The sequence below is a fragment of the Trachypithecus francoisi genome, unplaced genomic scaffold, assembly GCF_009764315.1.
Source record: "Trachypithecus francoisi isolate TF-2019V2 unplaced genomic scaffold, Tfra_2.0 Lachesis_group5, whole genome shotgun sequence".
NCBI classification, from domain to species: Eukaryota; Metazoa; Chordata; class Mammalia; order Primates; family Cercopithecidae; genus Trachypithecus; species Trachypithecus francoisi.
The window spans coordinates 111,469,414-111,484,198 of record NW_022681470.1 but is presented as its reverse complement, the minus strand read 5'-3'; the positions used below and the strand labels follow the sequence as shown (position 1 = coordinate 111,484,198).

Genomic DNA, 14,785 nt, shown 5'->3' with positions numbered 1-14,785 from the left:
ATGTTTAGGACCTGGTTCTAAGGAGAACCCATGAGATTCCCAGGGGTTCCCAGAACACCGAAGTATTTGTAGAAGTATTTTGGTTGCATCTGGGTCAAGGACTTTGAGTCAGTTTAGGGTAAAAATGGAGAGGAAGTATAAAACAATGGCCCTGTGAAAGTACACAGGACCAAAGCAATAACTTCAAGAGAGAAACCACACTGGTCAGGAAATCCGTTTTTCTCTGTGTTCTCAGGGATCTCTTCTTTAAGATTATGTCTTAAAAGGAGCCAAACAAGTTTCTGGAACTGAAGGAGAGAAGTGAACACAAGCCTAATCTAGGAGACTGATAAGTAAAAAGGAATCCTGCTGATCCCTTTTTTGCTGTAATTTTATTGCTGTCCCATGTGGATAGTCCTCTCACCATCCCTCCCCCGTCACAAACAAGATGAGTAACTGGACAGGATATAGCTGCAGAGTTTCTAAGATGTTTGAAATGATTTTTTTAAGTTATAAAATTAATACAAAATATGTATTTTAGGGAGATTGTTACTGATATTTGCTTTTACTAAATGGTTTAACAATGTTAATGAGTGTGTCTACTCACCAGTACAGGCAGTATCAATGCCAGGTAACCACCAGCAAAGATGGCAAAGCAGATGGTGTAGGTCATAAGTAGTGGAAATGTGGTGGCTAAAGGAGCAAGCAGGTTAGTGATGCCGCAGAGGATGAGGTAAGACTTGTGGTAATGATACTTCTTAATCCAGTTTTGATCAGCAACCCATCCAGAAATAATCTGACTGACCGTCTCAAGGATACCTGGAACAATATTGAAATCTTTTTATTTTCCTAGCCCCTTTGAAAAATGTGAATGCATACAGCATCATTTCCCAAGTAATGTGACCTCATCCCAAGGCCAGGATATGTGAGGAAAAAAATGATTTCATTTGTGTACCATTAAGCTCTATTATTTACTTACCTATTCCAAATACATTTAATAAAATAGCAAAAAAGTCTCTGCTAGAGTTGTGTAGAAGACCCCTGTAGTTAGTGTTTTTTTCTGATTGTGTTTGGAAAGCTTACATCATCACTACAGTGGGAATCTTTGGTTACAGAGGACGCTGGGCACAGAAGGCCATGCAGTCCCTTCGTCTAAGAGGTCCTGCAAGTGAGAAAAAGAAGTTTCTAAAAGACAAATAGACCTTCAGGTCAGTGTCTTGGGGAAATTGTATTGTAGAAGATTGGAGTATAAATAAGTCTTCTGTTAAAAAAGAGATATTGGGACTCATAATTGCATATAAAGTTTTAGGAATTAAGTCCTCCAAAGTTTATGCTTAATTTGAAAATATGTAGTAAGTTTGGAAATGGGAGATCGTATTTTGGACCACTGCACCTGACCAAATCCCTATCTTCTAGATCAAGCATTCTGTCTTTAAACAGTTTTATGAGTAGTCAACTAAAATAGTTGCTTTTATTTATTTATTTATTTTCATTTTATTATTATTATTATTTTTGAAACAGTCTCACTCTGTCGCCCAGGCTGGAGTGCGGTGGCACAATCTTGCCTCACTGCAAGTTCTGCCTCCCGGGTTTGTGCCATTCTCCTGCCTCAGCCTCCCGAGTAGTTGCTACTACAGGCGCCCGCTACCATGCCCAGCTAATTTTTTGTATTTTTAGTAGAGATGGGGTTTCACCACGTTAGCCAGGATGGTCTCAATCTCCTGGCCTCGTGATTCGCCCACCTCAGCCTCCCAAAATGCTGGGATTACAGGCGTGAGCCACCACACCCGGCCAGTTGTTTTTATTTTTACTTTACATTTTAACTTATTTTAAGTATCAGACAATCCATAAGTGACTAGCCTTAAAAGTCATATTTATCTGTTTTACTATGAGTTCAAGGGAAAAAATCCTTAGCTACAAATAATAAAACATTACTGAATGCTTGCTACAGGCCAGGCACTATTCTAAACTCTACATGCATGGCTTTTTTGATCCTGACAATCTTATGAGGGTAGATACTATTATCCCTGTATTACAGATGAAATGAAGGCACCATGAAGCAAAGTAACTTGCTGAAGTTCCCACAGTTAAGAAATACAGAGCAGGAGGTTGAGCCAGGGAAGTCTTGCTCCAGAACCAATCCTTTGAGCCACTGCGCTGTGCTGTCTACCTGGGGTTTTCTGTTCCTTACAGTGGCTATTGCCACTGAGCATCAGCTTTTTGAAATTTCCGCATTTATCTAATAAATAATGTCTACTGTGTCAAACACTGTTATATGAAGATGAGTAAGACTTGTTTTAGTGTCCACTATCTAGTAGGGGAGCCTGTGTGCAGTGACAGAGATCTCTTCTGGGGAAATGCCCAGGTGCTCCATTTAGCCTCAAAAATTTTACTTTCTCTGGCCCTTCTACAATTCCTCTTTTGTTTTTCTTTAGCTTTTTATTAAAATGTAAAAAACTTGTAAAATTAAGTTGATCTTTCCTTTTGGGTAGGAGGCTAACGTAGGCTTTCTTACCTGCTACGGAAACGAGGTAAGAGGCATCCATGATGTCAATCCCCAGCGTTTTGGCTCTGGCTACCAGGTGAAAGGTAGGGATGAAGTATGCTAACTGACTGAGGAGAAAAGACCAAGTAAATATGTAGAAGAAAGGATTTCTAAAGAGAGAAATATCAAAGAGTTGTTTGCAGCTCCACGAAATAACCTTATCACTTTCTTCATTACTTTTTAATAACAGTCTGTTCCTGTTAGGCCCATTGTAGAACTCTTCACTTTGATTTTGTGAGACTATTAAATTTTTGCTAGGTAGTCCAGCCTTCTGCGTAGTACTGTCCTTGATGGTAGACTCTTCTGTCTCATCACAATGTGTTTCTGTTGCACATGCCTCTGGACCACGTGCAGACAAACTGCTGCCTTTATCTTTAATACCAGAATTCTCAGTTTTGATATGGATGGGTCTTAAGAGCATACTAGAAGGCACCAAATTCAATGCGATAGCTCCAAATAATATAAGGGCACCTAAATAGGAGGGAGAGATTGAGCAATTAAAAATAGCCTTTCAGTTCACAATATTGCTTTGTGTTCATAGGCTCAGAAGAGGCCCCACTGGCATAGCCCATTAATTCTTGAAAACATTACTTTGTCTCAGATTTGACTTATTAGTCATATACACTGCAGTATCCCATGTACTAATGTAGTGCTTTGGAGATAGAAAACCAGAAAGCTGCACCAATAGATGGGATAAAAGGAGAAGTGGTGGTTATTTCTGTTAAGAGTTGAGGGGGGCAAGTTTTTGGAGGGAGAGGAGGGTATTTCAAATGCTAAAAAATTAAATAGAAAATTTAGGCTGGGCGCGGTGACTCACACCTGTAATCCCAGCACTTTGAGAGGCCGAGACAGGTGGGTCACGAGGTCAGGAGATCGAGACCATCCTGGCTGACATGGTGAAACCCCGTCTCTACTAAAAATACAAAAATTAGCCGGGTGCGGTGGCGGGTGCCTGTAGTCCCAGCTACACGGGAGGCTGAGGCAGGAGAATGGCGTGAACCTGGGAGGTGGAGTTTGCAGTGAGTGGAGATTGCGCTACTGCACTCCAGCCTGGGCGACAGAGCGAGACTCCGTCTCAAAAAAAAAAAGAAAGAAAATTTAAATATCCTGAAGTGAGAGTACAGATTTAGGTACAGAAAAAATAGAATAAGATAAAAGAAATCATTTGGAAACAACCTTAGAAGAGGGGACACCTGGCCAGGTGCTATGGCTCATGCCTAGAGTCCTAGCATTTTGGGAAGCTGAGGCAGGCAGATCACTTGAGCCCAGGAGTTCAGGACCAGCCTGAGCAACATGGTGAAAACCTGTCTCTACAAAAAATACAAAAAAAATTAGCCTGATGTGGTAATGTTCACCTGTAGTCCCAGTTACTTGGGAGGCTAAGGTGGGAGGATTGTTTAGCCTAGGAGGTGGAGGTTGCAGTGAGCTGATGTTATGCCACAGCACTCCAGGCTGAGTGACAAAGAGAGCCTATCTCAAAAAAAAAAAAAGGCCGGGCGCGGTGGCTCAAGCCTGTAATCCCAGCACTTTGGGAGGCCGAGACGGGCGGATCACGAGGTCAGGAGATCGAGACCATCCTGGCTAATACGGTGAAACCCCGTCTCTACTAAAAATACAAAAACTAGCCGGGCGAGGTGGCGGGCGCCTGTAGTCCCAGCTACTTGGGAGGCTGAGGCAGGAGAATGGCGGAAACCCAGGAGGCGGAGCTTGCAGTGAGCTGAGATCTGGCCACTGCACTCCAGTCCGGGCGACAGAGCGAGACTCCGCCTAAAAAAAAAAAAAAAAAAAAGCAGGGGGAGGAAGGCATGGATAGCCTTTCATCCCATGACATTTTTTAGATCTTCCTTAAAAGATGACAGATGCTAATCTTGCCTTTGAAGCTGAATAGTTGCTTGCATTCAGCATGTCCTGATCAAAGCTATGGCTTGTATGGTGCTTCTAAAGATAGAATAGGCTATAGGTTCTGCTATCCTATCATGGATTTGTCAGCTGGTCCCATTCACCATGAGACTGCTGAATAGTTAGGAAAGATTCAACAAAACTGCCATGTAGATAGCAATAGGCATGAATACACACATATACATATTTTTTCCAGAAGTTTAAGATTATTTTAATCCAAATGTCTTAGTTACAAAGAAAATTGTGAGATGAATCATTTTTTATTCATTTGTGAAAATTTATAGTTGACATTATATAAACTATTAAGGAACGTACTCTTTTTACCAAAGTATTTTTCTTTTTCGTCTATTTTAGTGAGTCTGATGGAGGAGGCATTTTTTAAATGTAGATTTTTGTCTTAAAGGGAAAATGGGAAAAGTGAGTGTTTTGAGGGAGGAAGGGGGAAGCCTTGCTTCCCCAGAAGTATCGCTTTTACTGCAAGCTGTTTCCAGCTGCATGGAATGCCCTCCATCTCCTCAGACGTTGAGCCCTATGGTGAATTCTGAGTTGCTTGTGTGAGCTGGCAAAGCCTGCAAGTATTTCAAGATCTCCTCTGCATATGTATTCTCCAGGGAAGAGAAGCATATTTACTTTAGAAATTATGCTCATTTCCTCTCTCACAATACCTTGTGAAATCGATTGCTGTAAAAGTCTTAACTTCCAGTTCTCAAAGGGAGAAAGCTGAATGCTAAATCTTGCACAGTTGATAATAAAGAAACTTAGAATGACTTACCTGTCCAGTCATACAGATCTATAAGGAATTTTGTAAAGGGTGCCAACAGAAAAGTCAGTCCCATCCCAGAACGGGCAATAGCTGTAGAAAGAGCCAGTCGTTTTTTGAAGTATTTGGTAGTTACCACAGCAGCTACTTGGTATAAGAAAGCAGAACCCAAACCTAAAAGAAAAACATAATAGTTTAGAATCACTCTCATATTAAGTGGCTTGGTACCAGAAAAGATAATTTCCTGGATCCAAGATAATAGGCCTTTTGGACCCAGGAACAGTAGAAGGGAAGGGTCCTGTTCCATCTTCTATGGATAGATGCATATATATATATATATACACACACACATACACACACACACACACACATATACATACATATATATATACACACACACACATACATACACACATACATATTTTGAGACAGGGTCTCACTTTGTCACCCAGACTGAAGTGCAGTGGCACAGTCTCGGCTCACTACAGTCTCAACTTCCTGGGCTCAAGCAGTCCTCCTGCCTCAGCCTCCCAAATAGCTGGGACTACAGACATGTGCCACCACTGGCCTGGCTAATTTTTGTATTTTTAGTAGAGACAGGGTTTCACCATGTTGCCCAGGCTGGTCTGGAACTTATGGACTCAAGCGATCCACCCGCTTTGGCCTCCCAAAGTGCTAGGATTACAAGCGTGAGCCACCACTCCCAGCCTTCTATGGTCACATAATTAGAATGGACTCACCAGGTAGAAATCCCATAGTTACACAAAGAAAAGGAATACTTGTGGCCCAGCTGCTGATCAGATATCCACCAGTAACAAGGAAAGCTCCAAGAATGGAGGTAGTTTTCTCTCCAAGTATGTCACAAATAATAGCAACCAGGGGACCTTAAGAGAAGAAAGAAAGGCAGTTCTTAGGTAAATATGATCTGGCATCTCTTATCCTCTGATGGCGATTTAAATGAATGACAAGGAAAGCAAGAGGACTGTTTACTTTGAAGTATTACGTATTCTTCAAAAAATATTTTCATATCGGGTTTCTTAATATCACTAGCCCCACACTATTTTAGTTTTTGGAAGGGGAGTTTAAAAGAAAATGTTTATTGTAAATAAGGTTTGGAGGGGAGGTGTTTTGAAATTCATTATAGAACCTCCACAAAAAGATTGCATATAGTGGTCAATGACTAAAATAAGGTTGAAGCACTTATCTGCTCTTCCATCCTGTTACAGCTCCAAATAAAAGAGGAGAAATTGGTTCTGTAATTTGTTTTAAGGCTGGACGCCATGGCTCTTTAATCCCATACTTTGGGAGGCCAAGGTGGGCAGATCACCTGAGGTCTGGAGTTTGAGACCAGCCTGGCCAACATGGTGAAACGCCATCTCTACTAAAAATACAAAAATTAGCCAGGCATGGTGGCGGATGCCTGTAATCCCAGCTACGTGGGAGGCTGAGGCAGGAGAATCACTTGAACCTGGGAGGTGGAGGTTGCAGTGAGCCAAGATTGCACCGCTACACTCCAGCCTGGGCAACAGAGTGAGAGTCTGTCTCAAAAAACTAAATAAATAAATATAATTGTTTTGAGTATACTTAGATAACTAGAACTTCGTGGCCTAACTTCCAGGTTGAGGGCCTTACTCACTGAACCCATATTAAGGCATTAACAGACTGGAAAGGCAATGCATGAAATACTGAATCATGGCATTTAATAATTCTTCGGCTTTCTTTCTTTGAATGCTGATTCTCCCAACTTTGTTACTAAGTCAAGTGGAAGCTAAATATGGCAATTCCTTACTTTCTTAGTGTTACATATCAGTAAATGAACCTGAATTTTAGCAATGCTTCAGTCTGGAATAGGAATCTTGGAATTGCCCTTTGTGGTTCTTCTCTTTGGACAGCAAGCTTATTGCCAGCCTTATACCTGCACAAAAACGAAGAGATGACATGATGGATCCAATCCAACCAATTTGCTCTGAGGTGCCTTCAAACTCTTCTTGAAAGACCACAAAGAAAATTGCAAAAGTCTTGGTCATCCCCATCACAAACACATTCACCTAAATCAAAGCAGACCAGAGTCCAACTCAGGTGGTAAGTCAGCCATTACAGAGGCAATTACAGCTACTAGAAGTTATGATTCCCTTAACCTACAACTATTTACCAGTTTGCCTTATTGGTTGAGCCTCATTATACATCTTATATTTTATGGGGGAAGTCATTACTTTTAAAGTAGCTAAGCATTTTAAATGGAAACATCTCATTTAATCCTCATTTCATGGCTTTAGAATAGGCATGCCAGTGTTGTATACCAAATAATTTATACCAAATAAACCACCCAATGGGTTCACCTTGCCTGCTGCCTAGATACAGCTGATTTATCAAGACGGGAATTGCAGTAGAGAGTTATTCCCACAGCGCCCATTGTGCAGGAGACTGGAGTTTATTATGCCAGTCAGTTTCCCTGAGCTTTTGGGGATCAGAGTTTTTAAGGATAATTTGGTGGGTTGGGAGGCCAGTGAGTTGGGAGTGTTGATTGGTTGGGTCAGAGATGAAACAAAGCTGCCCTTTTGTGCCTAGTCACTCTGGATGGAAGGGCGGGGGCGGGCAGGGCGGGGGGAGGGGGGGAACCCATGACCAGATAAACCAGTTTATTAATCTGGGTGGTGCCAGCTGATCCATCAAGTGCAGGGTCTGCAAATTATCTCAAGCACTGATCTTAGGTTTCACAATAGTGATGTTATCCCCCGAGCAATTTGGGGAGGGTCTGTCTTGTAGCCTCCAGCTGTATGATTCCTAAACCATAATTTCTAATCTTATGGCTAATTTGTTAGTCCTACAAAGGCAATCTAGTCCCCAGGCAGAAAGGAAGTGTTTTTTTTTTTTTTTTTTGGAAAGGGCTGTTAGTTTCTTTTTCAAAATTAAGCTATCAACTAAGTTTCCCCCAAAGTTAGTTCAGCCTACGCATGGGAATGAACAAGGACAGCTTGGAAGTCAGAAGCAAGATGGAGTTGGTTAGGTGAGATCTCTGTCTCCGTAATAATTTTCTCAGTTATAATTTTGCGACAGCAGTTCCAAGATCAGGAAATCGAAGTTTAGAGAGGTTAAAAGTTGCTTAAAATAGGGGTACTGGAACTGAGATTTGAACCCAGATTAGACTGACTCTAGATCCGGCACTCCTCTACTGCCCTCAGTAGCATCTGTTAAAGACAGCTAATTCCATTTACCTTTGTGGGAGAAAAGTGTTTGTCCATAAGAGGAATAATTATTCCTGTCAGTTCTCAGATTAATTTTGATTTAACTTTGCTGCTGAGCTGAGTACCTTCCTTCACTTGATATATAAATAGGTTGACCATATAATGTATCATCCAAATTGAGACACTCAAGAGTGAAAAGGGGTGCTTAATTTTGGATTAACTGGGATGTATGGTCACCTTAAGGTTGGGCCAGGTGCCCCATCCTTTTCTTTCTGCCCCACCTAATCTTCCTTACCTGCACTCTACTAGAATTGCTGCTTTGGAGATGAGGTTTTCTTTCTGTGGAGTATTAACTTTTATTTCTCAGAATTCTAGTTAGCTGGGGGGCTGTTAAGTGTTATTCTTTCTTTCCCTTTTTGAGTAACAGTCATACTTGATCCCACAGGGGTCTAGAGGGGAAACCTAGCCAGGGTTTGCATTCACTTTCAAAGCCCAGGAGCCATGTGTATTGTCTGTCTCCAGGGGCTTCCTGGCTTCCCCTTTTCCTTTCCTTGTTTCAGTATTGGCTTTTCAAGGCCACCTCTGCTTTCAACCTGGCCGTGCATTGCTTATGAACCACAAAACCAGCTGGGCATGCAGGCTCCTGCCTATAATCCTAGTACTTTGGGAGGCCAAGGTGGGTGGATCGCTTGAGCCCAGGAGTTCAAGACCAGCCTGGGCAACATGGCGAAACCCTGTCTCTACAAAAAGTACAAAAAATTAGCTGGGCATAGTGGTATAACACCTGTAGTCCCAGCTACCTGGGAGGGTGAGGTGGGAGGATCACCTGAACCTGGGAGGTCAAGGGTACAGTGAGCTGTGATCACACTATCTGCACTCCAGCCTGGGTGACAGTGAGACCTTGTCTCAAAATTAATAATAATAAAGGAACTACAAAGCCTTAGGTTCCCTTTCATTAATGCCACTTTCTCAGCCCACCTGTTACAGTTCTGTACTCATCTCACTTAATACCTGTTCTCTGGACAATCATTCACTCTCAAGGTTTTAATTACCACCTGCATACTTATGGTGATGTAGCTGAATAGGGTTCTGCAATCAGTCTACCTTAACTTGCATCCAGGCTGTGCTTCCTACTGGGGCGTGACCTTGGGCAAACTACTTCGCACATCACATGGGTTAAGCTTCCTCTTTTATGATGGAGGGGCAGCGGGGGGGATGAAAATGTTACCTAGCTCATAAGACTGTGAAGAGTAATTGAGAAAATTCTGATAAAGTACTTAATATTTGGCACTTAACACTCAAAACAATTAACTGTGGTTTCCATTCTGCTTTCTCGAGAGCTTCAAACTCCTCTAATTGTGTACCATATCTTTATAACTTCTGGTCAACTTGTCCAAACATAAACTCACATTTCCCTTATCCTATGCCTAATCTTTTCAGTTTTTTCTATTGGTACCATCCACCCATTCATTTGAGTGAGAGATGTGCTTTCTCTTAGATACCTCCCTCCCTCAGCCCCTGCTTTTAAATAATTGTCAAGACCTGCCCCCTTCTTTTCACCCCATCACTATTGGCGATGCTCAGAAATTGCAACAGTGGTAGTGGTAAGGAAGAAGTCTCTTAATATACTTTTCCCCTTTCTGATTTGATAAAAGGAACAAACTTATTTAGAATGAACAGTGCTATAAACGCCAGGACTATATATTCAAAAGTTAAAAAGACATTTTATCAGGCCCCCATTTAGGCAATTTATAACCATAATTTTCCTCTAAGGCACTTTCGTCAGGCTAGAAAATATACACAGATCTCAAATGACTTAGACTTTCTTCTGTCAGTTCATAATAATGTGGTGATTGTGTCCTCTCATGAGCAAGGAGTACTAAAATGCATCATTCTGTAAAATAAACTTCCTTTTGTTCTGTGCTGGTATCTAGAGGATGTTGACCTCTATATTCTTAGCTACCTAAATTTAGCTAGCTCCTGGTCCCCCAGTTCAGAGCTTTTTGTCTCTAGTCTGTCCTTGGTGTCTGGGTGTAGCAGCAGTGAATGGTTAGGACTTGTCTCTATTAACTGGCTCCGTGTCCACTGTGTATCAAGAAGACCAAGGGCAGAGCCTTTTCACCTACCATGCTTACTGTCCCTTAACTTGAAGTCTTCCAAGTTTGTTTGAGTTTTGACTCAAAGATATTAAAAATCTCTCCCAAGGTCTAGGTTTTTTCTTAGTTAATTTAGCAGACTACATAAATCTGCATTATTCTACATAATCCCATGTCTTAGACCAAGCTTGGTAGGTTTCAATTCTGTTACCAGAGTCCACATCATACATTGTAAATGACTCACTCCAAAATAAAGCAAAAACCCTAGAACTTCTCCAGTCCCCTCATTTTCTTTTTGTCTTTAAGAGCAGTTAATTGGGTTGAACCTGGCAGGAACACCTTAAGCAGGCCTTCCCCCACACCCCACCTCCAGTAAGAGTTTCCTCACTAGATCACTTTAATTATTGTCTTGGGAAAGGAGTTGGATCAGCCTCAGTGACTTATTTTCAATACAGGGACCAGGCTTTGTCAGAGTTAGTTTTATCTAATAACAACTTCTTATCCTGCATCCCTTTCTAGTATCACCCTAGCTCCTCCTGAGCTTCACAGACAAGCTTCTGTAAAAATACGGTATTAGGTATCTCCGCTTTCTGTCATTCCGCTACTCCACTGAAAACTAAAGTTCACTACCTTTGGCCCCCACTGCTCCACTGTACTAGCTCTTATCAGGGTTATGGGACTTTTTTGTTGCTAAACCAATAGACTCTTGGTATTTCTCTCCTATTTGACCTCTCAGTAGCATCTGCTTATCACATTTCTCTGAAATGCAAATCTATGACATCCCTGCTTAATTTTTCTCATTAGCTTCTCATAGCCTCAAGAGCCATTCTCATCTCTTCAATTTCATCAGCTATCCCCTTCATCCTTATTTGTTTATTCATAAATGTGTGCAGCTATCAATTCACCCATCTATCCATCCAGCAACAGTATTTACTGAGTGCCTACTACGTTCCAGGCTGTATACTGGCACTGGGCTTACAGTAATGAGCGTATACTCAGGAGCAATGCAGACGAAGGCCCTGCCCCCACAGAACATTCAGTCTAGTAAGACAGACTGAATATAGAAAACAGTCATACAAATATATAAAGTGTGGTAAGTTGGTTAGAATGAATCTCTCTTTTTTTAAGTAGGAAGCTCCCAAAGAACATTGTTATTTTTCACTTACCAGGAGCTCGTGTGTTATAGAAAAGAACACTTGTAAGTCATACAGAAACAAAAGCACAGTCATTCAAGTGTGCACATTACAACTGTGGGAGATTAGCCTCTGAATTTATTGTTAACATTTTGAGGATCCAGTGCATTTTTTGTACTTAGTAAGCAGTATCACACCCTAAAAGTGGTACAGTGTTTATTAATCTGGTTATTAGATGGTTTTTCTTACCAGCAACTGAATTGGTCAAAAACCATTCTATCCTCAGAGGATAATGTAGAAAAAGTCAGGGTGGTTACTGGGGAGAAAGGCAGGAAAATTAGAGATCCTCACCAACAGTGCCCATTCTGCAAAACCTATGATTTAGGGAGGTGGCCCAGCCACAGGAAGGGCTCTCAGACTTAGGGCATCCTTTAGTTTCCCTACTAGTAACATTTCTGGGGGGAAAATGAGATTCCATATTCTTCAGTACTGAAGCTAATGTCAAGTACTACTCTTATGTGTTAGGAGTTTTGTATTACATAAATCCTGGCTGGGGACCTCTGCCCCTAACTTCTGTAGCACTAGGGAGGAGGCCTGATGTTTTCCCACCATCCTGTTTGTAGAGTTCTTAGTTATCTGCATGTGAACTGTAGGATTATTAGAAGGCACCAGGACTTGTGCTACCCTTCCCTGTGAGCTGCTTACTGTAGGGCTGAGTGGGGGAGAAGTGTCGGCAAGAAGGGTATTTTTTTGAGTGCATGTGCCTCTGGTGCCGCTCTCTGGAGGGCTGTGTGGGGCATAGCTGGGATTCACCGACATTCTGGAATGGGCATGCTGATGATGCAGATCACCACTGTCACACCTCAACCCCTGGGAGGGTGAGGGAAAGAAGTTAATTTAAAAAATGGAATGCCTAGTCTAGTTGCTTATAGGTGAAGGAGAAAAATCAGGCTCCCCCTTCAAAATCCGTGTCCTCCCTTTGCAAACACATCGGAAATACAGATAGCATAAACTATAGTTAGTGGGGATGGATTGGGAAGTAGACAGCAGGCCAGAGGAAACGTCCCCACCCCTTATCAGTGGAGGGGGCTGTGCCAGCAGTGTTCTATCTATGCTGGGCTGAACTGGGGAGACCACCCCCAGAGCACTTTTTAGCACCTCCCAGTGCTACTTTGGGGATGGTTAAAAGTATGATTGTCCCCAAACCCTAACTGCCATGCAGCCAGTACAGAACTGCTGATTGTGACTGAGCATTCTCAGATTTAAGAGGTGGTAGACTGGAAGATTAGAGGACTGGATTCAGGAACGTTTCTGTTTGTTTGTTTTGAGAGAGTCTCTCATGGTTTCCTAGGCTACAATGCAGTGGCAGGATCTTGGCTCACTTCAGTCTCCGCCTCCTGAGTTCAAGCAGTTCTCCTGCCTCAGCCTCCCAAGTAGCTGGGACTACAGGTGTACGCCACTGCACTCAGCTAATTTTTGTAGAGATGGGGTTTCATGGGGCCGGGTGCGGTGGCTCAAGCCTGTAATCCCAGCACTTTGGGAGGCCCAGACGGGCGGATCATGAGGTCAGGAGTTCGAGACCATCCTGGCTAATACGGTGAAACCCTGTCTCTACTTAAAAATACAAAAACTAGCCGGGCGACGAGGCGGGCGGCTGTAGTCCCAGCTACTCGGGAGGCTGAGGCAGGAGAATGGCGTAAACCCAGGAGGCGGAGCTTGCAGTGAGCTGAGATCCGGCCACTGCACTCCAGCCTGGGTGGCAGAGCAAGACTCCGTCTCAAAAAAAAAAAAAAAAAAAAAGAGATGGGGTTTCACCATGCTAGCCAGGCTGGTCTCGAACTCCTGACTTCAAGTGATCCACCCACCTAGACCTCCCAAAGTGCTGGAATTATAGGCGTGAACCCCCACACCCAGCCCAGGAACATTTCTGCTTTCACTCTAGGGGCATTTTCAGCTTTCTCCTAGGTTGGGCATGAGCCTCTGACTTTAGCAGTTTTTGGCAGCTCCTGGCCTTGTTCCTGCCCACCCCTCCACTCAGATGCCAAAGATTTCCTAAGTGATCTTATTTGTAGGCAGCTCTGAGCCTTTCTCCAGAAAGCCTGCTTTCAGGCAATAGGAAAGGGGGAAAAAGCGAAATCTTACCAGGAAAAAATGAACCACAATCATCCATCCCCATCCTCCATCCAGGGTTTCAGTGTAAGGTCGGGCCTTCCCCTCCCTCTTCAGCATGATGCCTCTTCTATTTTAAATGCAGAAGATCCCTGTGATAAATCCAAGACAGTTGATTCAGTGGACCAGAAACTAATCTAAACTTTTAAACTTTTTATCTGAAAGGGAATGTTCATACATTGTTGGTGGGAATGCAAATTAGTTCAGCCACTGTGCAAAGCGGTTTGGAGATTTCTGAAATAACTAAAAATTGAACTACCATTTGACCCAGTAATCCCATTCCTGGGATATACCCAAAGGAAGATAAATTGTTCTACCAAAAATCCACATGCACTTTTGTGTTCACTGCAGCATTATTCACAGTAACAAAGACATGGAACCAACCTATGTGCTCATCAGGAGTGGGTTGGATAAAGAAAATGTGACACATAGACACCATGGAATACTACACAGCCATAAAAAAGAACAAAATCATATCCTTTACAGCAATATGGATGCAGCTGGAGACATTATCTTGAGCAAGTTGATGCAGAAACAACCAAATACTGCATGTTCTCACTTATAAGTGGGAGCTAAACATTGGGTACATATGGACGTAAAGATAGGAACCACAGACACTGGGGACTACAAGATAGGGAGGGAGGAGGGTTGAAAAACTCCCTATTGGGTGCTATGCTCACTACCTGGGTGACGGGTTCAATTATACTCCAAATCTCAGCATCACACAATATACCTTTGTAACAAACCTACACATTTACCCCCTGAATCTAAAATAAAAGTTGGAATTTAAAATAAAACAGCAAAAAAACCTTTTTTCCTCTGATACAAAACCACTTGTAATTTTTCTGAAGCCCCTCAGTTACAGATGAAGTCTGCCTGATGCAACTAAGAACTTAGTTACCTGGAAAGCCTGACCTCAGTGACTGTGGGGTGGCCAATCCGAGAACTGTACTCAGTGTCCCTCACCCCAGGTCTGCAAGCCAGTTTCTTGGGGAAGCTGTACATCACCCTGCTGGTCC

The 14,785-nt window shown here is 42.5% G+C and overlaps 1 protein-coding gene and 1 long non-coding RNA gene across 5 annotated transcripts in view; one reads left to right on the top strand and one right to left on the bottom strand.

The window, feature by feature from the left end:
* Nucleotides 1-14,785, bottom strand: part of SLC16A4 (solute carrier family 16 member 4) — a 30,077-nt gene that overhangs the window by 13,887 nt on the left and 1,405 nt on the right. For 3 of the 4 annotated variants that reach the window (XM_033199823.1, XM_033199825.1, XM_033199824.1), the window contains exons 2-7: nucleotides 13,740-13,858; nucleotides 7,099-7,231; nucleotides 5,924-6,067; nucleotides 5,196-5,357; nucleotides 2,495-2,995; nucleotides 587-798 (exon numbers count right to left, since the gene is read on the bottom strand). In XM_033199823.1, the coding sequence (XP_033055714.1) occupies nucleotides 587-798; nucleotides 2,495-2,995; nucleotides 5,196-5,357; nucleotides 5,924-6,067; nucleotides 7,099-7,231; nucleotides 13,740-13,826 (1,239 nt within the window). In that variant the 5' untranslated portion in view covers nucleotides 13,827-13,858. The remainder of the gene's footprint in view (nucleotides 1-586; nucleotides 799-2,494; nucleotides 2,996-5,195; nucleotides 5,358-5,923; nucleotides 6,068-7,098; nucleotides 7,232-13,739; nucleotides 13,859-14,785) is intronic. The other variant, XM_033199826.1, reaches the window with a different exon arrangement.
* LOC117076389 lies at nucleotides 792-14,172 on the top strand. The gene is made up of 3 exons (XR_004434350.1): nucleotides 792-1,187; nucleotides 7,076-7,265; nucleotides 14,118-14,172. It is a non-coding gene; the product is annotated as an uncharacterized LOC117076389 (long non-coding RNA).